The following is a 26743-nucleotide window of genomic DNA, read 5'->3' as shown; positions in this document are numbered from 1 at the left end:
CCGCTCGATGCTCCAGATGTGGCTTTTGTCGGGACGCTCCTCAGCAGCGACTCCTGCCAAACCAGAGGCGCTGTGCCCTCCCAGGCAGCAGCCCACAGAGCAGACAGCACTGGCACTCCCCAGCCACTGCCTTATTACTTCAGGAAGAATTTTTTGCATCCTAAACCCTTTGATGAAGAGAGGGAAGAGAGCCCTTAATGAAATATGTTAATCGGGGTGAGCCCGGCTCGAATGAAAGAGAATAGTAAAAGAGACGGAATTCACCGAGGCCCACGCAGCGCCCAGAGATAGCGGAAGAGGACGGGGAGGAGAGCAGCCCTGGTTCCAGCTGCTCGGGGTCAGAGAGCTGGCAGTGATCTCGCGGTTGGAAAATCGGCCCAAGGCCGCCAGAGTTGACTCGATGCATTAGCCTGGAAGGATGTGGAGAGAGAGCTGTTTTGTGCCAACATCAAAGATGATTTGGGAACACAAGGTCAACTCCACCTGCAAAGGACTGGCAACAGCAGAAAAAATGGGGGCCACTCTCTGGACTTATCCCCCCCCAACCTCCTAAGATTGGCAGTTGAGCCAGGCAAGGGCGGGAAAGGCAGGGTGTTTACTGTGACTACAAATGCAGAGAAAGCCCAAGACAAAGTAAAGGCTGAAAAAGGGGCTCTGACCAAAACCAGCAACAGCTTAAGTGCCCGCACCTGCCAGGCTGGCCGGCGTGCTAAGTGTTAGACGTGACTCTTGAGGGAGCTCAGCGTCCCTTGGGCTCACAGTGGACCCTCCAAAGACCGGCCAGGAAAAGGGCTGTGTGCTGGGGGCGTGCAGAGCAGAGTGATGAAGATGAAGATGAAGATGAAGATGAAGATGAAGATGAAACGCGGGAGCCAAGCCGGATGTTGGAGGGCCGGGGTCGTGTGAAAAATATTGTCTGGTGCTTCCAGGCCAGATGGTGGCATAGGTAAAGGCAGGGATCGGAACCTCCCGCAACCACATCAAAAATGCAACTAAGCTACAGACCCACCATCATTCATAACCACCTGCAATCTAGCTGAACAGAAGTACTAAAACAAAGGATAGGAAGAAGAAGCCACATTGAGACGGGTAGAGGGCTGGTCCCACACCAACAAGAGACGGTTAAAAATAGGAAGCATATCTCAGCTGCAGAGGTCACTCTGAGGACCCAGGGTCCCAGGCCAACACCAGACCCCCAACCCATGGTTCCAGAACTGGGAAGAGAAGTCCCCGTAACTTCTGGCTGTAAAAACCAGTGGGAATTGTGGCTGAGTGGAACAGAGGATGCTGATGTCCAGGCAGTTCCTCTTAAAGGGCTCAGGCACAGACTTATTCTGACTGACTCCTTAGGAGCTCCAGCGCTGAAGCAGGACTTTGAAAGGCGCCAGGGACATACAGGAAAGAGCTTAAGTGTCTGGCATCAGGGCGAGAGCTGGAGGGGCAGCTTTCTCCCAGACAAGGATGCTGGAAGAAGCCAGTGTTCCTTTTCTGAGTCTGCCTCCCACAGAGCCAGCAGGTGGTACCATATCTGAGTCACCATCAACCTGGCTAACACTGTTCACCTGCCCTGGTGATTCTCGGAGGCCCCACCCACCCATCACGCAGGCCCACCCAAGCCCTTCTCAGTGCCTTTTCCATATGAACAGCCTATCTTGGCTCATGCTGTTGTGTTCCTAAATCTCTCAAACACCAGCATATGGCTTCTGTGTGCCCTGTACTTGCAAAGGGACCCAGGCCCCACACTAGTGGCAGCAGGCCTTGGCTCACAGTTTGGCCTCTCCTGGGTACATCAAAGTCCAACACAAGTAACAGCCATCTGCAGATCTCTCCTGCCAGGTTGCCCCAGACAGGGCACAGACAGTGGCTGACCTTTGTCTGCACCTCCCAAGAGGCCCCAGAGCCAGTGCACCCATCGGACATCTTCAGACCATGCTGAAGCACCACCCAACCACCTCCCCAAGGGACACTCTCAAGGGGTGGACTCAGGAAGCACCTGAGCCCCAAACTGAAGTGAGTTCTCCTCCTGCAGGGTTGTCCCCTGCACAGCTGACCCCCCACAGTGGTCACTGCTCATCCTTGCAGCCAATCAGTCTTGGGGTAAATCTCTCCCATTAATGTGCCAACAGCAATCAAGGCTCAACCACATCAGGAGGGTGCACAGAGCCCACAAGGGTGCACCTGAAGCACCCATGTGACCAGGGAGGCTGTGCCACTGGCCACACAGAACACCTACTATACAAGGCCACTCTGCCAAGCCCAGGAGAGACAGCAGCTCTACCTAATACACAGGAACAAGCACAGAGAGCCTCAAAATGAGGAGACAAAGAATCATGTCCCAAATGAAAGAACAGAACAAAACTTCGGAAAAAGAATTGAACAAAATGGAAATTAGCAATCTACCAGATGCAGAGTACAGAGCACTGGTTATAAGGATGCTCAGTGAACTTAGGGGAAGAGTGAAGGAGCTTAGTGATAACTTTAACAAACAGAAGGAAAGATAAAAATGGAGATAGAAAACATTAAGAAGAACCTGTCAGAAATGAAAAATATACATTAATTAAAATGAAGAATATGTTACAGGGAATCAACAGCAGAGTAGATGAAGCAATATGGCAGACAAGGAAGCAAAAACACCCAATCAGAACAGCAAAAAGAAAAAGAAAAAAAATTTTTTTATATGTTAATAGTGAATGAAAAAAATCAATAGTGTAAGGAGCTCCTGGGACAACATTCACATCATAGGGTGTGTCAGAAGGTGAAAACAAGAAACTGAAAACCTAAAAATAATACTGGAAAACTTTACTAACCTTGTGAAGTCCAGAAAGCACAGAGATTCTGAAACAAGATGAACCTAAAGAGGCCCACATCAAGACACATCATAATTAAAATGCAAAAGCTTAAAGACAACAAGAGAGTCTTAAAAGCAGCAGGAGAAAACCTGTTACCTACAAGGGAGCACCCACAAGACTGCCAGCTGATTGCTCAACAGAAACATTTCAAACCGGAAGGGATTTGTGTGAAATATCCAAAGTGGTGAAAAGCAAGGACCTACAATTAGGATTATTTAACCAGCAAAGCTATCACTTAAAATTGAAGGAAAAATAAAGAGCTTCCCAGACAAGAATAGAATCAATAACATTGTAATAACTATATATATGGTGTCAAATGGGTACTAGATTTATCAGGTGATCACTTCATAAGTTATAAATGTCTAATTATGGGGTTGTACACCTGAAACTAATATAATATTGTAGGCCAACTATAATTTTAAAATGAAAAAATATAGTTTTAAAAAGAAATATTGTATTTATCCTAAGGATAAGGAAAATGTATTGAAGAGTTCTATGCAAGAGGGTGGTAGTAGCAGATTTGTTTTTGGAAAACCATTTTCAATGCCAAGATAGAGTGCGTGGCCTGTAAGAGATGCCAATCATCCTTGTAGAGTGATGATGGCCGCAGTGAGGAGAACAGGTGTGAGGGGCGGGGGCACACAGTGGGTTCTGGGAGGCTAGCTAGTTGAGATGTCATTTCCCTGGTCCAAGTGAGAGGTGACAGTGGGATAGGGATGGAGATGGAAAGAAGTGGAAAGATCCAAGAGCTACGTGGGACACAAAAGCTATAGGACTTGATAGACAGGGGGAGAAAGAGAAGCATCTAGAATAATACCTAAGACCTAGCTGGTTTGACTCAGTGGGCAGAGCATCGGCCTGTGGACTGAAGGGTCCCAGGTTCAATTTTGGTCAGAGTACATGCTCAGGTTGCAGGCATGTGACCCCCAGTAGGGGTCATGCAAGAGGCAGCCAATCAATGATTCTTTCTCATCATTAATGTTTCTTTCTCTTTCTCCCTCTCCCTGCCTCTCTGAAATCAATAAAACTATCTTTAAAAAAATAAAAAAAAGAATAACACCTAAGTTCCTGGCACCACATGAGTCAGAGAATCCAGGAGCGGGTGGGTTTGCAGGGTGTATAGTCAAGATTTCTGTCTTGGACATGTTGAGTGTGAGCTATCGGGTCTGGAGTCAAAGGGGAGATCTGGGCTGGGTGAAATTGTGAGTTGTCTGGGTCTGGCTAAGCATGGGGTCATGGGTAAGTAAAGCATATGGAGTGAGAGAAAGCAGGTACAGGATGGAGCCTGTCAGAACTAACCATTTATTAGTGGGAGTGGAGGGAGATTCACAAAGCAGACAGCAAAGAAATGGCCCAAGAAAGGAGAGAAAAGCCAGACGGTGTCTCCCTGGAACCTGAGGGACCAGGTGGAGGGGCACACCTGGAAGGCCAGTGGTAACCGGCCGGCGCCTGAGGACCCCTTGCTGTGGATCTGTGATGTTCGTGTCCATGAACGGGGAGGAGTGAATGGTGACTGTTTACATTGCCGCGTGCACACCTGGCACATTGCAAGGGCTGGCAAATGTCAGCACCTTGTTTCCCTGGTCCCGTTGTGTCCAAACACATCATGTGGGTCCCGCTCTGCCTACAGTCTTCGAACATGCATACACTGACTCATGGTCCGCTCCCCACGCACAGACACCACAGATCAAGTCAGAGGTGTGAGCTGGCACCAGCTCCCAGGTGCCACCGAGAGGAGCAAGCACCTGCCTCCGTGTCGCTGGCCCCTCCCTCCCAAACCAAGAGGAGCCCACAGCAGGTCACAGCCTGATTACGTGCAATCAGGCTTAACCTGCGAGCCACGGAGGCCTCTCCTGCTGGCGGAGGGGAGGCTGAAAGATAAGGGCAGAATGAGTCTGAGCCTCCACAGCCTGACACGTGTGGCTTTTTGGCTCATGAAACCAAAGGATTCAACGCAAAGCTGCGGACGGGGCGCTGGGTGATGCCCGCAGGTGCTGAGCTGCGCAGCGGAGAGTGGTGTTTTGAGAAACATGAAGACCTCAGTGAACCGGAATCTGGAAGAACAGCTTCTTCTGTGAACGCTCTCCTGACTTAGCAGGTGTTCGCTCAAAACCTCTAAAACGCGTTCTGGGATGTGCTAGCCTCTTTCTGGTGTAGGGAGTAAGCTGTGTGAATGCGATGTAATCTTTTCTACTGAGGATTTTCCGGAGCCTCTGCTGTGGCTTTAAAAGGCCTGGAAACCAGACTGGGAAGACGCTGAAACCCTCCCATCCGCTTGCTCTCTTGCACTTTGCCTCCTGTGTTTTTCAAAGCAAAGCACCAATGAAGGAATCTGGTTATGAATCCCAGGTTGGGGTCCTCACTTGGGCATCGCTGTACCTGCAGCTCCTTCCCACTTCTCTCTGGAACCCACGAGGGGGTGCACAGCAAACACACATTGAAAGAATGCTTGCAGCCCGGCCGGTATGGCTCAGGGGTCGAGCATTGACATATGAGCCAGGTCACAGATTGAGTCAGGGCACATGCTGGGAATCTGGACTCGGACCCCGGTAGGCGGCATGCAGGAGCAGGCAGTCAGAGCTTCTCTCTCATCATTGATGTTTCTCTCTCTCTCCACCTCTCCCTTCCTCTCTGAAATCAATAAAAAGATATTTTTAAAGATGACTGCCTTCCTCTTGAGGTGCGGGTACACTGTCCCTGTGCCTGGCTGTCGCCTGGTATTTTTCACGCGCCACAGTTTTGCTGAACGCTTGCCCTGGCGTGGGCTGCCGGTGTCCCCAGGTAAATCTGGGTAATGCCAATCCTCTTGCTGGCCTGACCCTAAAGACTCGGGGGCCATTCTCCTGCTGGGGAGAAAGAGGTGAGGTTGGACTGGCACTAGGCTGTCCCCTGTCAAACCAGGTCACACCCAACACCACCCCACAGAGTGCACACGGGAGGAAGTTCGCAGGCACACTGAGAGGGCCGGGATGCGTGGCTCCCCCTCGGAGGGGGACTATGGCAATGGGGCGCTCCCAGTTCAGACAGGCCGCTGTGCGCTGTGAGAGATGAGTAAGAAGGCCCTGCCCAGCCAGGCCTTGGAAACAGGCAGCAGACGGTGGTCTTGGGATACCCTCCGGGGCGCCTTGTCGGACTCTGTCTGAGTCTGAGTCGGGAAGCCAGCCCAGGGCCGAGGAGAGTTGGGTTTCGACCTCCATCTGTGCATTGCTCCGCGCATGCTCAGGCGCTCCTGGGTCTCTCTGGCCTCATGGAGCAGACCCTTCCCTCTCCGGAAAGGTGCGCTGTGCCCTCGCTGCAGTCTCTGGGTGCTGGGCCCCTGGGCACCTCACTGGAGACTGGGTGTGTTGATGCTTGAGGCTGGGAGGGACTCTGGGTCTGCCTGGCCGTGGTTGGAAATGGAGTGTCCTCTCCACAGACTCCTGGGACTTCAAGCAGTCCACACGCAACATCTCCCCCACCATCAACCAGGCCAACATCGTGGACCTGCACCCGGCCTCCGTGTACAGCATCCGCATGTACTCCTTCAACAAGATCGGCCGCAGTGAGCCCAGCAAGGGGCTCACCGTCAGCACCGAAGAGGCTGGTGAGCCCTCCCCTGCCCCGTGCCTGGTCTTGGGGTCAGGGCCTCCCGGGCAGCAGGCAGCGGGCTGGCAGTTAGAAGAGGGAAGAGGGGAGGGAGATCCCAAGGTATTTGTTCACGAGTGCCGGCCCCCCTCCCCCACCCCCCACTCCACCCCACCCCACCCCCGTTCATCTGCTTGGCCTGTTCCAGATGGGGTGCTCCGAGCTGGGCTTCTGGGAGTTGTCCATGGTTCTGCCCTGTGCCCAACCCCAGCCGCAGCTGTACAGGAAGGACAGGTGTACCAGATGTGCAAAGGGTGGGGTACCAGTGCCCTGAATTATTTTCCGTGACCTTTGTCTTGAGGTTTTCCTGAAATTTTAAACAAGATCTCTGTTGCTATATATTCTCTCTAGATGGAGATAGATAGAGATATAGAGATAGAGATGGAAATAGAGATAGAGATAGAGATAGAGATAGAGATAGAGATAGAGATAAAGATAGAGATAGAGATGGAGATGGAGATAGGTAAGATATAGATGAAATAGATATATAGAGAGATGAAAGATAGAGATAGCTATAGAGAGAGATGAAAGAGATAGAGGTGATAGAAATAGAGAGAGAGAAATATAGATATAGACATAGACATAGACGATATAGATATGTTCAGTTTTGCCAGTAATAGTAAGGTAAAACCTAAGATAGCCAACACACGCATCATCGATACCAGCACGCAGAGGCTCTCCCCACGCCCCTTCCCAGCCATAACTCCTCCCTCCTGCTGAGTAGCCAGTGTCTTCACGTCCTTGCTTTCTTTCCTGTGCTTCACCACAATGTCTGTACACACACGCTGTGTAGTTTAGTTCTGCCTGCTTTCCAATAGCAGGTGTTCATGAAGTCCTAGTTTATATGTTCTTTTCCCTTCCTTGTTTTATCAAAACTGTGCACGAGCTTCCTGTTTTTAGTACTGCCATAGCATGCGTGCCTTTCAGCGCGGTGTGGCATCCCATTGCCCTGCAGCAGGACACCTGCGGCTCACAGCCGGAGTGTGAGCACTTGGGTACGATTCGTGCATTTCTCTAGGGGACACGAGCAATTGTAGAACTAGAGAGTCATACGAGTGTAAGAGTTCTTACAGGACACACCTTGCCACACTTCGTCCTATGGAACATGGGAAAAGCTGTGGAGAACGAGGAGGAAACACAAAGCCCAGGATCTTTTCTGGGGGACTCGCAGGCAGATCCTCTGACAAGAGCAGAGGAGACAGCTCAGGGACAGCAATGGGAACACAGGACTCTTCCCTGGAGACTTGACCCGTACATCGCTCTTCTTCCTCCCCACCAGCCCCTGATGGGCCCCCCGTGGACGTCACCCTGCAGCCAGTGACCTCACAGAGCATCCAGGTGACCTGGAAGGTACGTGGGGTTGGAGGCATCTCCCTGGAATGCCTCCCGGAGGGACGCCCAGCAGGCTGGCTGGCTGTGGTCTCTGGCCATGCCCAGGCCGGCTATTTGTTTGCTTGTTTGTTTGTTTGCTTTGCTTTGCTTTGTTAATCCTCACCTAAGGATATTTTTCCATTGATTTTTTTTTAAAAGAGTGGAAAGTAGAGGAAGAGACAGAAAGAAACATTGATGTGTGAGAGACACATCGATCGGTTGCCTTCTGCATGCACCCTGACCAGACCAGGGAACCCACAACCGAGATACCAGAATCCAACCTGGGACCCTTCAGTCCACAGGCCAACACTCTATCCACTGAGCCACACCGGCTAGGGCTTACCCATGCCTGTTTACTGGTAAGGCCAGGGACTGGGAGGAAGAGAGAGAGGATACAGGAATGAGTCCCGCACCAATCCACATCTTCTTGTCCACCCCTCTCTCAATGGAGGCCTGTGCGTGGGGTGGCATGAAGAACGTGGCAGTGCCACGTAGGGAGATGGCTTTCCACCACACTGGCCTGTCCTCCACACCCCACATGTAAAAGGTCGGGAGTTGGGTTTCATTTTGTGAACGCTCTGGGGCGATGGGGATCGGCTTGGACGATGGGCGATGGCAGGACAGAGCCTCCCTCTCTCGGCCCTGTGATCGGAGCTGGGCGGCAGGTTGATGCCATCGCCTGTCTTCTCACAGTGAGGCCTGGGACAGGGGCCTGGTCCTGCCAGGCCTCAGTTTCCTCCGCTGGAAACAGGATGGAAATACTGCCCTCCTTACCCGGGGGCAGGAGAGCTGTAGAGAACAGGTCCGCGTGTGTTGCAGCCACTTCTGAGGGACAGAGCGTATAAAATCTGGTGCATGTCTGAAGGATCCATCACTTACGAACACCATCGAGGAGTCCCAGCAGCTGGGCAGAGAAACAGAGCAGAATCACCGTGTGCGGGCCCAGGGAATGCTTCCCTGGGCAGCTCCGCCTCTGCCATCCCTGCGCGGCTCCACAGGGCTGGCGGTGCCGTGGCTTCCCGGGCACCCATGTTCCCGCGCCCAGCGCCTCCTCACACGGACTTCGGGGCCTGTTTCTGTGGAGTAGAGGGACAGAGGTGCTCTGTCTCATCTGTCAGAGGGGCACAGAGACCGGTGCGGGACCTGCGCAGTCTGGAGGTCCGGTCCACTCTCCCCACCGCAACGTCGTGCATGGAGTGGGGGGCATTGTGCTTCCTCGGTGCCCACCCCTGCTCTGCTTCCTGGAGCCCCCCATCTCCACAGGGGGCTGGGCATTGCCTCATTCCACCCGGGTCAAATGTTCAAGGCGGCTTTCTGACGCTACTCCTAATGGGGAAAGCCCAGGTGCTTTAGTCTTGCTCCTGGGCCTTTTAAAACTGTGGGCTTGCCGGCTGGTGTTGTTCAGTGGTTGGACATTGGCCTGTGAACCAAGAGGTCACTGTTCAATTCCCATCAGGGCACATGCTCGGGTTGAGGGCTCAATCCCCAGTAGGGGGCGTGCAGGAGGCAGCCGATCAATGACTCTCTCTCCCATCATTGATGTTTCTATCTCTCTCTCCCTCTCCCTTCCTCTCTGAAATCAATAGCAATGTCTTTCTTTTTAAAAATGGTAGACTTAAGAATGAGAGAGATTCAGAAGAGCCTAATGATGTTTTCCTCGCGCGCGCGCACACACACACACACACACCACACACACCACACACACACACCACACACACACACACACTGCCGCAGAGCCTGGTCCTTTCCCTCCCCAGAGAAATGACCAAGACAAACGTGGGGATTCCTGGAGCCCAGCCCACCGTGTGGGTGACTGGAGCCTGGTTCCCCTCCACATGCAGACCGGGCTCAGGGCTTTCCTCAGAAACGGGGGCCGGAGTCTAATCCCCAAGTCTCCTCTGCCTCCTGGCTCCGGGCCCACGCTCTGGGAGCGCCCTGAGGAAGCCTGGAGGGGGGCAGGAATGAACAAGTAGGTAAAACACGGACACAGGACATTCGGCTACAGAGCTCTGACCTAGGGGTCGATAAAAATTTAGAATCAGATTTACTTCTCCAAAGTCCCATAATGGAAAATAAAATTGATTAGAAAGTTCGAACTTCAGAAGGAGCCAGCCCATCAATAAATTTTGGGCTGACTTTTCAGGGGATTTTTTTTTTAACACCAAGAAACATATTACTGAAAAATAAAGATTCACTTGAAAGATAAGTCACTTCATTTTGACTCTTTCCATGAGATGGATCACCACAGCTCTATGACATAAATTTGCAATCAGCCCTATTGACTCCTTAATGCCTCAGAGAAATATTGTTAAGATTGATTTAAACCCTGAGTGTGCCTGTTTGGGGGATGGGTGAGTGGGAGGAGAGAGAGAGAGAAGGAGAGAAGGAGGCAGGGCGGGGGCTGTAGCAGGTATGCCTGGCTCCTGTCAGGGCCTCTACCAGTCTGTCGGTGTGAATGCAGGCCGCATGGTGCTGTGTACAGGTGTGTATCGTGAACACACCTATTTCGTGAGTTCAAAACAAGTATGTTGAATTTAAAAGCTCATTTTGTTGAGTTAACAGTGAGCTTTAAAATGCAGTTCATTTAAAACATTCGCTGAATTTTAAAGAACCATGAGGCTGTCTCACTAACTGGTTTTACTAAGTTGTTTTTGAACGCGCTGCTTTTCGCACAATAGAACGCTGGGCTTCCAAACAGACCTCGTCTTCAAAATCCTGATTCACGCTGTTTCTGTTCGCACCAGCGAGGGTGCAGCTGTGGGGAAAATAAGACATTGGGGGAGGGGAAGGGGGACTAGCAATCTGAATCTGTGTCGTAACCTAATGTACATTCTCGTTAGCCTGTAATTAAGTCACTGCCCCTTTCTCCACAATCTGGTCTTACAAGACCTGTTACCTAAATGCTCCCCTTTTACAGAGGCCTGAGCCATGAACAATACACAACCCCTGAGGGGTTATCAGCGCTTGTGCCAGGCCAGGCCTTTAGGCGTGGTCTCTCGGCCCCCATCCCGACACACGGGGCTTTCTGCAAAGCCCTCCAAAGGTCCGGAAGTCCCATCCGTATTTTGGGACAGAGAAACCAAAGAGGATAAAGGGAGAGCTCCCTGCACATTGGGGCTCAGGGTTTGGAGAGAAACAGGCACATGTGAAAGATCTGGAAATAATGGGTCTTTCCTGTCTCCAGTACTCCTGTGTGCCCGGCGCCCGGGACCTCTGTACCACTGGCCGCAGCTGGTAGAGGGAAGCCCTCTCCTTCCATCAGTTTCTCTGTGGGTCTCAGTGCATCTGGCCGGCGGCAGGTGTGGATGCTTGTTTCGCAGGGTCTGGATGTGTGTTCATGGTTCTGGAGACGAGGAGATATATGGAGACCGTGTGTGTGTGTGTGTGTGTGTGTGTGTGTGTGTGTGTGTCAGGGCTCAAGCTTGGGGTGAGAGTACGTTTTCCACTCCCCAGACTGATGCCAGTGGGGTTTTCTCCATTCGGCTGACCGCCTGGGGTCAGGCCTTCACTCCTGCCCACCACCTCCTCTAAGACACCCTCCCCCTGTGGCCTGGCCCATCTCTGTCCCTCCAATGGAGCTGGCCCCTGGCCAGGAGGCCGAGGGGAACTGCTGCTCCGAGAGGGGCGGACTCACGTGAAAGTCAGGACTTTGTTCCCTTGTATGCATACAGCTTCCCATGTTAGCCGTGTCTGTGTGTGTAGCTCGGCAGCACTAAGTATGCTCCCCATGCAGCCGTCACCATGGCTCATGTGCAGAATTCCCCCCCCTTCCAAGCAGAGGCTCCGGGCCCATCACGGTAACTCCCGTCCGCCCACCCCGCTCCCCGCAGCCCCTATTCTACTCCGTCTGTGAATCGTCTGATCTCAGCACCTCGCCGAAGTGCTTTCCCACAGCCCTGCCTTTTGTGTCCGGCTCAGCTCACTCAGCGTAATATTTCCAAGATCCATCCATGTTGCAGCATGTATCGGCAGGTCCTTCCCTCAGGCTGATATTCCAGTGTGCGGGTACCCCACACCCTTAGCCGTCCGCCTGCGATGGACACGGAGGCTGCTCCCAGCGTAGGCTGTTGAGAATGTTGTCGCTCTGAGCACGGGTGCGCAGACATCTGTTCGAGTCCCCGCTTCCCACCCCTCTGGGTTCATACCCCGAAGTGGAATTGCGGGATCGATGGCAATTCTGTTTAACTGTTTGAGGAAGCACCAGGCTGCTTCCCACAGCGCCTGCACCCTGTCACATTCCCATCACAGTGCACAGGCCCTGACTTCTCCGCGTCCTCCCTAACCATTGTCATTTGCCAGCTTTTTAGAATAGCCAGCTGGTGGGTGTGGAGTGGAGTCTTCACACTCCTTTTTATTCAGACTCATTGCTCACCTCCTCCTCCATCCAGTTCGCTTTTGTCTGCTGTTCCCTTTCTCCCAGGCCCCTGAGCCCATGCCCAACAATGTCCTCATTCATTCATTCATTCATTCACCATTCATTCATTCAACAAATGTGTGTGGCAGGTCAGGCACCATTCTGGATGCTGAGAGAACAGCAGGAGACAAAACAGACAACATCCCATCCTCCTGGCGCCTGCGTGCTAATTGGACACAGAGCCAAGCCCTTCAGCACACTCCATAGAGGGTCAGGCGCTGTCAGGCTGGCGCGGGGCAGGCACGGGGGAGAGGAGGTGGTCCAGGAGGTCATGAGGTCAGATCCATGGGGTTGTGTAGCCCTTCCAAGGACTTCGTTCTCACTGAGTGGCATGGGTCCTTGGGAGGGTGGAGCGGAGGAGTGACAGGGTCTGGCGTGGCTTTAGGAGTGTCCTCTCAGAGTGTCACTGTGTCTGTCTCCCTCCCCCACCCTGTCCTCGCAGGCTCCCAAGAAGGAGCTGCAGAATGGCGTGATCCGGGGCTACCAGATCGGCTACCGGGAGAACAGCCCCGGCAGCAACGGGCAGTACAGCATCGTGGAGATGAAGGCCACCGGGGACAGCGAGGTCTACACCCTGGACAACCTCAAGAAGTTTGCGCAGTACGGGGTGGTGGTCCAGGCCTTCAACAGGGCTGGCACAGGGCCCTCGTCCAGCGAGATCAATGCCACCACCCTGGAGGACGGTGAGGGCCAGGCCACAGGCAGAGCTGGGCTGCCAGACGGGGCGCGGGGCCCACCCCACTCCTGGCCCCTCCCCCACTCCCAGCCCCATCACAGCCTTGAGGTCCACTCAGGCTCCTGGGTCCCTCCATCTCCTCACGCCCATTGGCTCCTTGAGAGCTGCTTGGTCTGTGAGCACCAGGCTTCTCAGTCCATTGGCGCTCGCTGCATCCCTGGCTGATGCTCAGCCCACTGGTCCTGTGGCCTGAGCCCCTTCTGCACACTCTCCCTCCGTGCCCCTCCTCCGAGTTCTCCTCCTCCCTCGTCTGGCCCTCACCCATCACCCATCTCCCTCCTCCACGCCCTCTGGTTACCCTCTTGTTCTGGAGCAAAGCCGGATGCAGGACCAACTGGTGTGGAGGCAGGATGCATGTCACCACTGTTCTCCTGCAGAATTTCCTCGTGCCCGAGCCCACCAGCCTGCCTGACCAGACACCACGCGCCCGTCCACCCAGGTCCTCGCAGGGGTCAGCTGGGCCAGGTGCCCTGGCCTCATGGGGCACCGCCTCCCTTGCTGTGGGCATGGGGGGCCTGGTTCCCAGCAGGGAGAGACCAGCATGGGCCGTGGAGCCGGTTTCCAAACCAAGGAGGGGAGGGAAGAAAGTTACCGGCAGCGTGTGCTCAGCAGTTTTTCATACTTAATTAAGGCCCTCGTTAGCCTGTCAGATCCCGATCGTTCCTGGCACTATTAGCGCTCCTCCTGGGGTATTCAAGGGCCCCTGCTCCAGCAGCAGTGTCTTTCCCATAATTATATTACCTTCATTTTGTTCAAACGGGCGATCTGTATTAGTTTATTACACTGGGTCCCTAATTACATGGTGCTTATATTTTTACACCTAAGTAATATGAAACAATAATCATTCTCAAAGAGGGTCGTTAGGATGATGTATTAGCATTTAAATGCTCATAAAAATTAGAGTTGCCTCTTGTGGGGCAACGGGACCTAATTACCTTCCGTCAGCCCGCGCCTCCTTCCTCCCACAGAGAGTGGAACGGACGGGCCCCCCTCTGCCCTCCGCCGCTCGGAGGCCAGCGGGGAGCGCCCACGTCCTCCCTATGGGGGCGCCTCCGGCACCCCAGAAGGGCGAGCTGCACAGGCCAGTGCGCGAGTGGGTCTCAGGTTTGCTCGCCGGAAGCTCTCCTCCCGGGGAGGGTGGAAGGCGGGCAGACACCCACATCAGCCTCAGAGAGAGTTTCTCCCTCAGTCACCCAGGGCACGTGGGGCGTTCCCGTGCAGAGTCAGGGACAGAGGCGCAATGGCCCGGGGGTCGCAACAGCGTCTGTACAAACTCCTTTCCCTCTCACCAGGACTAGTTGAAATCCTCCTCCCTTCCATCCCTTCCTTCCGCTTAGCAGGAGGACACAGGGTCTCTAGGCCGAGCAGGCTCCCGGGGCGGCTGCTGAGAGCACCCTCAGCCGCCCTGCTGCCCACCCCGCTGCCCGCCCCACTGCCTGCCGCCCGCCCCACTGCCTGCCTCCCGCCCCACTGCCTGCCGCCCGCCCCACTGCCTGACCTCGGCCAGTGTCTCACTGGCTCAGGCGCCTGGCCAGGTGGCACTGACCAGCTGGCAGCCCTGAGGCAAGGCATCAGTTGCAGATCCTCCCGGGCCGCGCAGAGCCTGTCGGCCCGTCCAGCAGAGGTGGGCTCCCCGGGCTGCGGTGCCCACCGCTGAGGTCCAGGGGGCCCATGCCGGAATCCGTGCCTTCTTTCCCTGGCACTTACCCAGAGCCAGGGACGTGGCCCCAAAGGGCACACGAGGCGCACAGTGATCTCTGGTTACCCCAGGCGCCAGGGAGGAGGTGGGGCTCACTTGCTGGCCCAGACTGGGCTCAGAGGTCCCTCCCTCCCTCGCTGACGCTCCTCGGGGCCGGGCAGCCCTGTGCTCTGCCTCCTGACCAGCCCCCGGTGCTCCCCTCGCCCCGCAGTGCCCAGCCAGCCCCCCGAGAATGTCCGCGCCCTGTCCATCACGTCCGACGTGGCTGTCATCTCCTGGTCGGAGCCCCCACGGAGCACTCTCAATGGCGTCCTCAAAGGCTACCGCGTCATCTTCTGGTCGCTGTACGCGGACGGGGGTGAGTCTGCGGGGCGCTGGCCGGGCTCCGGTGAGGGGGCGGGTGGGCTCTGCGCTCGTGCCCAGTGAGAGCGGAGCATCGTCCCCCGGTGCCAAGGGGAGTGCAGCCCGTCTCCCCCACGATGACCGGGGCCACAGCCGGCACAGGGTCACCTTTTTTTTTGGGGGGGGGGGGGGGCAGGTTGTGGGGTGGAGACACCAGCGGCTCCTAGAGGTGTGTTTGGGAATGACAGGAGGGGTAATGGGGGCATATTTGCTTTTCTAACGTCACGTGTTGATATGAGGCCTCTGTGGTCCCAGCTGGGAACCCTTGGCTCACTCAGATGGGGCGATTGAAGAGAGTTTAATGAAGGCCCTGCTTTCGAGGGGAGGAGGGGGTGCAGGAAGGGGGTACCCAAGAGTAGCACCAGCTGGAAGTCCTCCCCATCCGGGGCTGAAGGGGCAAGAGGAGGAGGCGGGCTCAGCACCTGCAGGGCCCCCTTGCCCTGGCAGTGAGCGTGCATGTGCCAGGCGCTGGGCGGCAGCGGGACAGGGTGGACAGCAGCCCTCGTGGGCCGGGGCAGGAAAACCAAGGCAGTGTCCAGCCCCTGGGGCGCATTCCTTCGCCTGGCGCACAGCTCCACACGGGCTTTGGGGCCCCACACCCACACACGGGTGGGCACAGACTGGCGGGAGCAGGAAGTCTGCCTCGTGTCCCAGGAGACCAGCCTCCCTAACTCCGGGGGTGCTCTGCCGGGTCACAAAGGGCTGAAGCGAGTCTGCCCCCCGAATGCTGACCCTTCTGCCCCCGGCCCTGGTGCCTCGCTCCTTCCTGAGGGCCTGTGACACCCTCACAGCCACTCTCGGGGCAGCTCCCTCCCCTGCCCACCGGACTCTGCTCTGCCAGACAGCTGCCCCCCACCCCCTCCCCTGTCCCCTCCCAAAGCCAGGGGCTGGAGCTCAGGGCTTGCTTACGCTGTGAGATGGCCTCACGCCGGTGCCGAGTCAGGAAACGGGCAGCCCCTCGCTTTCCAGAACCTGCTTCTCCAGTGGAGGCTCAGGCTCCCCAGCTCAGCCCTCAGGGGAGGGCCCGGACCCTGCTCCCCAGGGCCACCTGCACTGCCGCCTCCTGGTCCCCCTCTGGCCCCGTCCTGGAAGGCGCCCTGGATCTGGCCTCCTGAGGAAGGGGGTTCGGCTGCCAAGGTTCCCGATCAGACTGGTCTTTTCCGGCGGTGTCCTCGCCCTCTGGCCCTGCAGCCGCCGGGGTGGTTTGCAGGCGCTAGGCTTCCACACGCCTCTCCTCAGCCAGTGTGTGGGCCTGTCTTCCCACAGCCCGGGGGCCGGTGGGCTGTCAGCTCCAGAGCCTGGCTCTGCCCCTCCTAAGCCCTGGCCTCCCAGGGGACCCGGGCCCTGAGCTCTCTTCAGAGGTCCCGGGCCCCCTGTCCCCCCCCAGTCACCCCCGGTGGCCACATGCCTGGCGACATCTGAGAGCCGCCAGGCACAGGGCAGCAGGAGGAATGGCTGCTGACTGCGGCCTGCCGGGGCTCCCCTCCGCCCCAAGCCGCCCGCGAGGACCGGACAGCGGGCAGTGCCCTTGTGAGCGGGGAGCGCTGTGAAGGGAGAGCTGAGAGCGTTCAGGGCGAGGCCCGCGCTGGGACCACCAGCACCCGCCCTCCCCCGGCGGCCGCGTGGGGAGAGACAGGAAAGCCCAGCCCCAGCCCCGGGCGCCCTGAGGCAGAGGGTCCGAGGGTCCCCAGAGCCACCCCCGCAGGGGAAGCCGGAGCTGGGGGAGGGGGGCGGCGGAGGGCGGGGGCCGGGCGCCGGCTGAGCGCATGCAGAGCCGCGTTGTCCTCTCTCGCTCGCAGAGTGGGGCGAGATGCAGAACATCACGACCACGCGGGAGCGCGTGGAGCTGCGGGGCCTGGAGAAGTTCACCAACTACAGCGTGCAGGTGCTGGCCTTCACGCAGGCGGGCGACGGCGTGCGCAGCGGCCTGCTGCACGTCCAGACCAAGGAGGATGGTGAGTGGCCTGCCCGCCCCGCCGCAGGCTCCGGCGGCTGCTGCCCGCACCCTGAGCTGCCCCTGCCTGGCCCTGCCCAGCCCACCGCCCGCCCCGCTGCCTGCTGCCCACCCCACTGCCCGCCCCACTGACTGCCCCACTGCCGGCTGCCCACCCCACTGCCCGCCCCACTGCCGGCCTCACTGCCTGCCCCACTGCCGGCTGCCCACCCCACTGCCCGCCCCACTGCCGGCCCCACTGCCTGCCCCACTGCCAGCTGCCCACCCCACTGCCCGCCCCACTGCCCACCCCGCTGCCGGCCCCACTGCCCGCCCCACTGCCCGCCGCCCACCCCACTGCCCGCCCCACTGCCGGCCCCATTGACTGCCCCACTGCCGGCTGCCCACCCCACTGCCCGCCCCGCTGCCTGCTGCCCGCCCCACTGCCTGCCCCACTGCCGGCCCCACTGCCTGCCCCACTGCCGGCTGCCCACCCCACTGCCCGCCCCGCTGCCTGCTGCCCGCCCCACTGCCCGCCCCACTGCCGGCCCCACTGCCTGCCCCACTGCCGGCTGCCCATCCCACTGCCCGCCTTGCCACCCACCCCACTGCCCACCTCGCTGCCTGCTGCCCGCCCCACTGCCCGCCCCACTGCCCACTCCACTGCCCGCCCCACTGCCCACATCACTGCCCACCCCACTGCCCACATCACTGCCCACCCCACTGCCCACCCCACTGCCTGCTGCCCACCCCACTGCCCGCCCCACTGCCCACCTTACTGCCTGCTGCCCACTGCCCGCCCCACTGCCCGCCCATTGCCCACCCTACTGCCTGCCCCGCCGCCCACCCCACTGCCCACCCCACTGCCCTCCCCACTGCCCACCTCACTGCCCGCCCCACTGCCCACCCCACTGCCCACCCCACTGCCCACCCTGAGCCCCCCGCTGTCCACCCCGCTGCCCGCCCCACTGCCCACTCCACTGCCCGCCCCACTGCCCACACCGCTGCCCGCCCCACTGCCCACCCACTGCCCTCCCTGCCCAAGCAGAGCCGTCCTGTCTCCGTCCCTGGGAGGCCGGGCCCTGCTTTGGGGAAGCCGCCCACAGCGTGGTGAGATGCTCGGGCTCCTCAGGAAACAGGAGCAGCCGCCCCTCCCCCAGCCCTAGGCCAGGAGCCAGCAGTGCCCCTCCTCCCTCGCCCCAGGGAGGGCCCTGCAATGCTCACCTGGTTCTCTGGACACGGAGGCTGGGCTGAGGGGAGCAGGCGCATCACCCGCACACCATGGGCGGGGGACTTGGTGGGCAGGTGGGCCTCTCAGGGAGGGACGGAGCGTGCCCACGGCAGGGCGAGGCCCCGGGCAGCAGCGTCCCAGAGGGCAAGGGGCGCTGCAAACCCTACAGAGGTGCATGCCCAGTCCTATTACTTACTGGCAAGCCCCTCAAACATGCAAACCTCATGATAAAATGAGGATAAGTGATATGTTATCAAGTCGTAAGAAACAAGGGAGCTGTAAAATCCTCTCACATGTCAAGTTGTGCTAAGGCTGCCATGGTGCTGACAAGGAGTGACTGTGGGCAATAGGCCCAGGTGCCCCTGGGGAAGTGGTGTCCCCAGGGGGGCCGAGTCCCCAGGGAGGCACTGTCAGAGGAGGCCTCATCCAGAACGTGGTCATACCTTGGCATGCGTGTGCTGTGCAGCCATAGGTGAGACGTGAGCTTCCCAGCAGCCCTATGGGATGGGCATTATTTCCTTTTTTTAAAATTTTGTATGGATTTCAGAGAGGAAGGGAGAGAGAGATAGGATCACTGATGAGAGAGAATCATTGATTGGCTGCCTCCTGCACATCCCCCACTGGGGATCGAGCCCACGACCCTCAGATCTTTAACTGAGGAAGAGTCTTGCCTAGTCCAGGTTTTAACTGGGGGAGTGTACAGCACTAATGGCAGGACGGAGGTGGGAGGAATTAGTGTCAGGGAGGCCTGTGAGAGCCTGTGGGCATCTGGCAGGTGTGCTGGGGCCACAGCAGTGAGGAGGAGGAAGAGGAGGCCCACCTTAGAGAATGCAAGGGAGAATGGAAGGCCAGACGGGAAGCCTGGCACCTGGGCCAGCTTTCCCTGGTAGACATTTGCTGGATCTGGAGGCAGTTACTGAGCATCTGAGCAGCACAAGGAACTGGAGGCCAGGGCCTGCCAGGCCGTGGAGGTCTGTCTGGTGAATGCCTTGCTTTGAGTTAAGACCATGCGGGACAGGATTAAAAGTGGCCAAAAGCAGACAACTCAGCTTGAAATCATTTCAGTCAAGAAAGTTAGAGTGAAGCAACCCTATGTTGCTATTGCCCCAAATTACAGGTCAGAGACAAACATGAATTCTCTCTTTAGGAAAATTACATCACCTGAGACCTCAAATTAGTTTTACAAACAATTATGCAAATACTGTGCCTGGCATATAATAAAAAAAAAAAAAAAAAAAGAAATAATATGTAAACAAAAGCCAGTAGGGAAAAAAATAGACAAAGAAACAGACATACAGGATTCCAAACATAAGTGTGTTTTTTAATCAAATATGGACTTTCAAATAATTGTTCTTAATAAGATTGAAATTTTAAGAGAACTGGAAACTCTCAAATGTAAAATCTAGAAATAAAAAGTACTAGTACCTGAAATAAAAAACAAAAACTCAATAGATGAGTTAAAACAAATGAGACACAGTTAAAGACATAACTAGTGAACTGGAAGATAGGTCAGAAGGAAATACTCTCAGATGAGAATTGACAAAAAAAAAAAAAAAAGTGAGAATTTGTTTGCAAAATATAGGAAAAAATAATGATGAGCAGGTGGGCAGACAATATGCCCACTCCATCCATGCTGCCCAGTTCTACCACATCATCCCATAGGCCAATCCCACCTCTGCCCAGAAAGACAAAAATGAATGGAAAATAAAAGAGCAAGTAAGACACAGAGCAGCAATTTTCAAACTTGACTGTACATACAGATCACTCAGGGATCATGTTAAAATTCAGATTCTGTGTTAGTAGGTAGAAGGTGAAACCTGAGATTTTGAATTTTTAACATGCTCCCAGGTGATGCTGTTGCTCACCCATGGTACACATTTGGAATATAAATGTCACAGAGGATGCAAGGAGATATCCCAAAGAAAAGGAGAAAGACAGTGGGGCAAAAGATAAAAAGTCTGAAAACTTTTCAAAACTAATGAAAGATATCAAGCCACAAATGCAAGGTCTACAAACTCTACAGACAATAATGTAAAGAAATCCACATCGAGGCTCATCATAACAAAGCTGCTAAACAAAAAATACAAACAAAAAAATCTTAAAAGCAGGCAAAGGAAAAAAGACCAGTTACCTTCAAAGGGACAACAATTAGATTGTCATCTAACTTATCAGAAATAATGGAAGCCAGAAAACAATGCAATGGCATTTCATATTTAAAGTATGAAAGAAAAGTAGTTATCAACCTATGACTGTATACCATGCAAAAATATCTTTAAGATTAAAATGAAATAAAGAAATTTTCATTCAAAAACTGAAAGAATTTATTACCAACACACCTACTCTAGAAAAATACTAAAGAGCATTCTTTAGCTAGAATGAAAATGACACTAGGTGGAAGCTTAATGATGCAATAAGGAAAGAAGAGCAATTAGAAGGTGAATGTATGGGTAAATATCAATTAATATTGACTATATAAATATGATGATGATGATGATGATGATGATGATGATAATGTTATCATCTCAGAGAGGATCTAAAATATATGCAGAATTGAAATGTGCAACAATGGCATATACATTGGGAGAGGGCAGCTGGAAGTTCTAAGTCCCATTGGCTGAGAAAAGTGGCAATTAATGATATTAGACCTTGGTAAGTTAAAGATTCATGTTTTAATCTGTTCAGTAACCACTAAAAGTAATTTAAAAAAAAGTTATATAATAGCCAAACTAATAGAGTAGGAGAAATAGAGTAATTTTAGGATACTCAATCCAGAAGAAGGCACAAAAGGAAAAAAAAGCAAAATAAAATAAAAAAATATTTAGTAAGATAGAATATTTAAACTCAAATACATTAATAATTGCATTAAAGATAAATTGACTAAATTCTCCAATTAAAGTATAAACTCTGTCAAACTGGGTAGCAATGAAACAAAACCCAAATACATGCTATTTATAGAACACATCTAAAACATAAAGGTATAGAACAGTTCAACATGAAAGGTTTAAAAAAATAAAAGGCATACGATGCAAAACTGTCTAAGAGAAAACTGGAATATTAACATCAGACATAGTAGGCCATAAGGCAAAAAGAGTTATCCCATATAATAAACGACCTGAATGACCACGGCCCCTCACCACGCCCAGCCGCCTCTCAGGAAGTGGTTAGGGGCGATCAGGCAGGCAGGCAGAGTGGTTAGGGGTGATCAGGCAGGCAAGCAGAGTACTCAGGGGCAATCAGGCAGGCAGAGGGGTTAGGGGCAATCAGGCAGGCAGATGAGCAGTTAGGGGCCAGCAGTGGGATCGGGCCTAAACCAGCAGTTGGACATCCCCTGAGAGGAGGAGGAGGAGGAGGAGGAGGAGGAGGAGGAGGATTTTGAGAGGGTGCAGGCCGGTCTGAAAGACCTCTCCTCCTTCCCCCCCAGTGTATGAATTTTGTGCACCAGGCCTCTAGTCTGTATATATAAAAGGCTAAGTGTCCATCTGACTGGTAGATAAGATGCACACTGGTCACCAGGAGGCAGATGCTCAATACAGGAGCTGCTGTGACATGCACTGGCCATTTAAAAATAAATGGCACCATGAACCTGGTGCCAACAAACCAACACTCGGCTTCCCCCGAGTGGGACACAGGTCCCACCACCACCCCAGAGCAACACCCCACCAAATATCAGCCAATGCTGCCAAGACTCCATGGTGCAAAATGCGGCCCACAGCCCAGCCCAGCCCAGCCTGGAAACAGTTACTGTGGGTGCTGGTTAATGACATCACATAGTAGCACCTGGCTTCCTCTTCCTAACAACAAGCCTCCTTGGAGTTTCTTCAGCCCAGGAACATGGCCTGCTTTATAGCCAAGTGCAAACATTTTACACTGTAACCAAATGTCTGTGAATTGTTTTCCTGAGCCTCATCTCATTTGATCCTCACAGAAGTCCTGGAGTAGGTAGATAGAAGACTCAGTGGAATCCTATTTTCTTTTCATTAGCAAGAAAATGGAGATTTAGAAAGTTTAGAAACTTGACTGAAAAGAAGTACTAAGAAACTGTGGACCTTGAAAATGACTTCAGGTTTTCTCACTGCACAGAATGTGTCAAACACTGCTGCAGTTCAATATTTTACCCTTTATTTCCCCTGTGTGATCTACAATAATAATCTGCTTCATGCTAATATTTACTCTGACAATTACCTGAAAGAGAAGTTGGGGTGCTTCACTGGGCTGGAAAAGGTTTAACTAAATCAGAAAGCAGTTCTAATTAAGCAAGTTCATTTGATATTATAAAAGGCGTGCATGTGCAATATATATAAAGCTCTCACTAGTGCCAATCGTACACCTGTGTTTTGATCTGTCATTATTAATCATGAATATGATTGACATTTCTATTATACAGAAAAGGAGAATAGCAATATTAAAATATTTCTTCCAATTAATTTCCTTTCAATATGCACGAATCCATGCACCAGGACACTAGTTAGAAATAAAAAGGATAGTTCATTAGGATAAAAGATGCCATTTATGTGCACGTGAATGCACACAGAGGACAGACTGTTGACTGTGCTGCTGGATTGCCCTAGTGGGAAGGAGACAAAAGCTCCCGACTGTGCTGAACCCCAGTTTCAGAAGAGAATCTGGGAATCCAGATTCATTGTGGGAGAGACTAGACTGTCTGGCAGCAGGTGAAACTCAAGGGCGCCTTTCTCTCAAAGGTGCTTTCAATGATAGGGCGGGGCTGACAGGAAGCCAAGGCTGTAGGCTCCACCCTGAAATTCTGCCCCATCTAAGATGAGCACAGAAGCTTTTGCAATTTTGCAAATCTAGTTAAATAAGGCTGTCTCCCAGAGTAAACACACTTGATCCTCACAGCCAATTGGCCTGGAGGTCAACTCCTTCCACTGATACCAACAACAATCAAGACTTAACTACAACAAGGCTGTACACACAATCCACAAAGAGGTGCACCAAGAGTATCCACCTCAGTTAACTGGGGAGGCCGAGACACTGGCCCATATAGGACACCTAGCACACAAAGCTACCCTACCAACTCAGGGAAGCAGTGAAAATGTGGAGACAAAAAAATAGATCACAAACAAAAGAAACAGAGGAAAATAAACAATTGGAGGTAGAGTTCAAGGTTATAAGGTTTTTCAAGAATTTCCTAGATATGAGAGAGACCCTCGAGGATATGGAAAAGGACCAACTAGAAATTAAACATATACTGATTGAAATAAAAAATATTATACAGACACCCAACAGCAAATTAGAGGAACGCAAGAATCAAGTTAAAGATTTGAATTATAAAGAAGCAAAAATCACTCAACTGGAAAAGCTAAAAGAAAAAAGAATCCAAAAATTTGAAGATATTATAAGAAGCCTCAGGGACAACTTCAAGTGTACCAACATCAGAATTATGGGGGTGCCAGAAGAAGAGAGAGAGCAAGATACTGAAAACTTATTTGAAGAAATAATGACTGAAAAATTTCCCCACCTGGTGAAAGAAATAGACTTACAAGTCCAGGAAGCGCATGGAACCCCAAACAAAAGGAATCCAAAGAGGACCACATCAAGACACATCATAATTAAAATGCCAAGAGCAAAAGACAGAGAGAGAATATTAAAAGCAGCAAGAGAAAAAGAGTTAATTACCTACAAAGGAGCACCTATACGATTGTCAGCTAATTTCTCAACAGAAACTATGCAGGCCAGACAGGAGTGGCAAGAAATAATCAAAGTGATAATTAGCAAGAACCTACAATCAACAGTACTCTACCCAGCCAAGCTGACATTCAGAATTGAAGGTCAGTAAAGAGCTTCACAGATAAGAAAAAGCTAAAGGAGTTCATCACCACAAAGCCAGTATTATATGAAATGCTGAAAGGCATTCTTTAAGAAGAGGAAGAAGAAGAAAAAGGTAAAGATAAAAATTATGAACAACAAATACATACCTATAACAAGTGAATCTAAAAACCAAGTGAATAAAAAAATCTGATGAACAGAATAAACTGGTGGATATAATAGAATCAGGGGCATAGAAAGAGAGAGGACTGACAAATTTCAGGGGGAAAGGGGTGTGGGGAGTGCAAAAAGAGACTGGACAAAAATTGCACACCTATGGATGAGGACAGTGGTGGGGGGGAGGTAAGGAAAGAGGGTGGGATGGGAACCAGGTGGAGGGGAACTATAAGGGGCGGGGGAAAAAACAACTGTAATAATCTGAACAATATTTAAAAAAATAAAATAAATTAAAATAAAGTTGCCATTTACTAGGCACATAAAACAGTTCTGAATTTGTGTGAACCAAATAACATAACCTCAAAATATTTAAAAGCAGAAACTGACAGGACTATAGGATGAATAAACAAATCTACAATCATAGTGGGAAATGTCAACATACCTCTCTCAACAACTCATAAGAAAGGGTACACAGGATAAAAGGTAGATTCCCATAATGCAGTTAGCACACTGCCCAGCGGCCCCCAGAGCCCCGTGCTCCCCCACTGCGAAGGAGCACGGTGAGGGCCCTCGGTGCAGCCGTGAGGGCCAAGGCGCAGAGGGAGGGCACAGCCGTGGTGGGGAAGGGAAGAGTTGAGGATGAAGGCCAGCTTCTGAGCTCAGGGCCTGTATGGGCGATGTTGCTACATCTAGTCTTCTATTTAACCTAGAATTGTTGGCCACTTACTAGATTCAAAAAAAAAATCGGTAGCTGCTAGAAGCTGAGAGGGAATGCAAAAATAATAACAGTTGTAATTTATTGAGTGTCTTCTAGGTGTCAGGCACTATGCCAGGTGCTTTATTTTAATGAGCACAAGTTCTCCCTACAAACCCTTAACGTGGTTGTTGTTACATCGATTATATAGATGAGGAAACGGGGACTCGGAGCGGTAAAGTAAGTTGAGTGAGATACTGTCACTATCCACAAAGGTGTGTGAAAGCTCCCAGGAGGGAAGACACCAAAGAGGGAGAAAGGGAGGAGAGTGCGGGCTGAGAACAGGCAGGCCCAGAGCGGGCAGGCGAGGTCGGCGTCCATAAGGATGGAGGTCACGTAGACGTGCTCCCGGAGAGTGTGAGACGGTCCAAAGCAGCTCTTCTACCGGCTCGCCTGCCTGCACGGAGCCCAGCCACTTCTAACAGAGGCGCTCCCTCCTGGAAGCAGGAAGGGCCTGGCCAGCACCGCCACCGCAGTGCCTGGCGCTCGGCAGGAGACAGGCGCCCCCTGGCTGACCACAGCCCTGGCCCTCAGGAGCAGGCCCGCTCTGGAGCCCCTGGCCTCACGTGGCTCAGAGGCCAGGAAAAGCAGAGCGCCCAGTGCATTCATTTGGCCTAAATACACGTTATCAATCAGTAGAGCATTGGGGCGGGGAGCAAATATGGTTGTAGAGATCAAGATGAATTCCTCGTGGGTTTTATGTCTCCCCTGCGAGTCCTAAATCCTTGGTTCTAGCCAAACAGCTCTGATGCTGGCCACCCCCAGAGCCTTTATCTCAGTTACATGCCCAAAACGATCACCTTTCCTCTCCCACCAGTTTTCCAAGCTGGAACCTCCCCCTGTAAACCATAGCTCAAGGACACCTCCTCCGAGAAGCTCACCCAGATTGACCTGCCTCACTCTCCCCACCGTGTCATTCTTTCCCAAAGGCTGCACTTCCTTCTCTAAACTGACTCCATCTTCTCCCTGCTCAGTTCCAGGTCCGCCCGCGGGCATCAAAGCCGTGCCTTCGTCTGCCAGCAGCGTGGTGGTGTCCTGGCTGCCCCCCGCCAAGCCGAACGGGGTGATCCGCAAGTACACCATCTTCTGCTCCAGCCCGGGGTCTGGCCAGCCGGTAAGCGGGCCCGGGGCTGCAGGGTAAGGGGGTGAGAGAAAGAAAAGCGAGCCCTGTGCGTCAGCTGGCTTCCAGGCCAAACCCTGCGGATGTCTGTGTAGGTCTGTGTTTCTACCCGGACTCAGGAGTCAGTCCTCTGCTCCAGGGGTGACAAGATTTTCCCAAGCCATGGAGGCTCCTTCACGTCAGGGGTCATGACCAGGCGAGCCGGAGAGGAAGGACCCGGGCAGAGGCCCTCTGGTCGGACTGACCGAGAAAACCGCGGCGGGCCCAGAGCTGTTGGGGGGCTGGGCACTGGCTGGCCCGTGTCTCTAGAAAGGGGGTGCTGTTCACTCTCAGGAACACACGCGGGCAGGCCCCTCCCGGGGCAGGGACTGGGACAGCACAGCACCCAGAGGGCCCGGGTGCTCTCTCGATCCCCACCCTCCCCGGCAGGGACACTGCTGTCCTGGCTTCCGGTTGGCATTGCCTTTCCGTGCCAGCTGTCCGGCTTCTTTTACTAGATGGCGTTTTGAATTTGAGAATTTCACCATGTGGCTGTGTGTGGCCCTGGGCAGTTCACTGCCACATCCGTGCAGTGTCTGGCACATGTTAGCGCTGCCATCCATCGGCGGGCATTTGGGTAGCTCCCAGTCCGGAGCTTGTGGTGTCTCTTGGTGCCATCGTCCCTGTG

General features: G+C 53.5%; 1 protein-coding gene across 1 annotated transcript in view; it reads left to right on the top strand.

The window, feature by feature from the left end:
• DSCAML1 (DS cell adhesion molecule like 1) overlaps window positions 1-26743 on the top strand; it is a 275766-nt gene that overhangs the window by 227857 nt on the left and 21166 nt on the right. The window contains exons 15-20 of the mRNA XM_036427664.2: window positions 6265-6432; window positions 7753-7823; window positions 12701-12941; window positions 14905-15051; window positions 16895-17050; window positions 25931-26070. Coding sequence (XP_036283557.1) covers window positions 6265-6432; window positions 7753-7823; window positions 12701-12941; window positions 14905-15051; window positions 16895-17050; window positions 25931-26070 — 923 coding nt within the window. The remainder of the gene's footprint in view (window positions 1-6264; window positions 6433-7752; window positions 7824-12700; window positions 12942-14904; window positions 15052-16894; window positions 17051-25930; window positions 26071-26743) is intronic.

This window comes from Pipistrellus kuhlii, unplaced genomic scaffold (genome assembly GCF_014108245.1).
Source record: "Pipistrellus kuhlii isolate mPipKuh1 unplaced genomic scaffold, mPipKuh1.p scaffold_m20_p_9, whole genome shotgun sequence".
NCBI classification, from domain to species: domain Eukaryota; kingdom Metazoa; phylum Chordata; class Mammalia; order Chiroptera; family Vespertilionidae; genus Pipistrellus; species Pipistrellus kuhlii.
The sequence above is the reverse complement of the archived record's forward strand: the minus strand, read 5'-3'. Positions and strand labels throughout refer to the sequence as shown.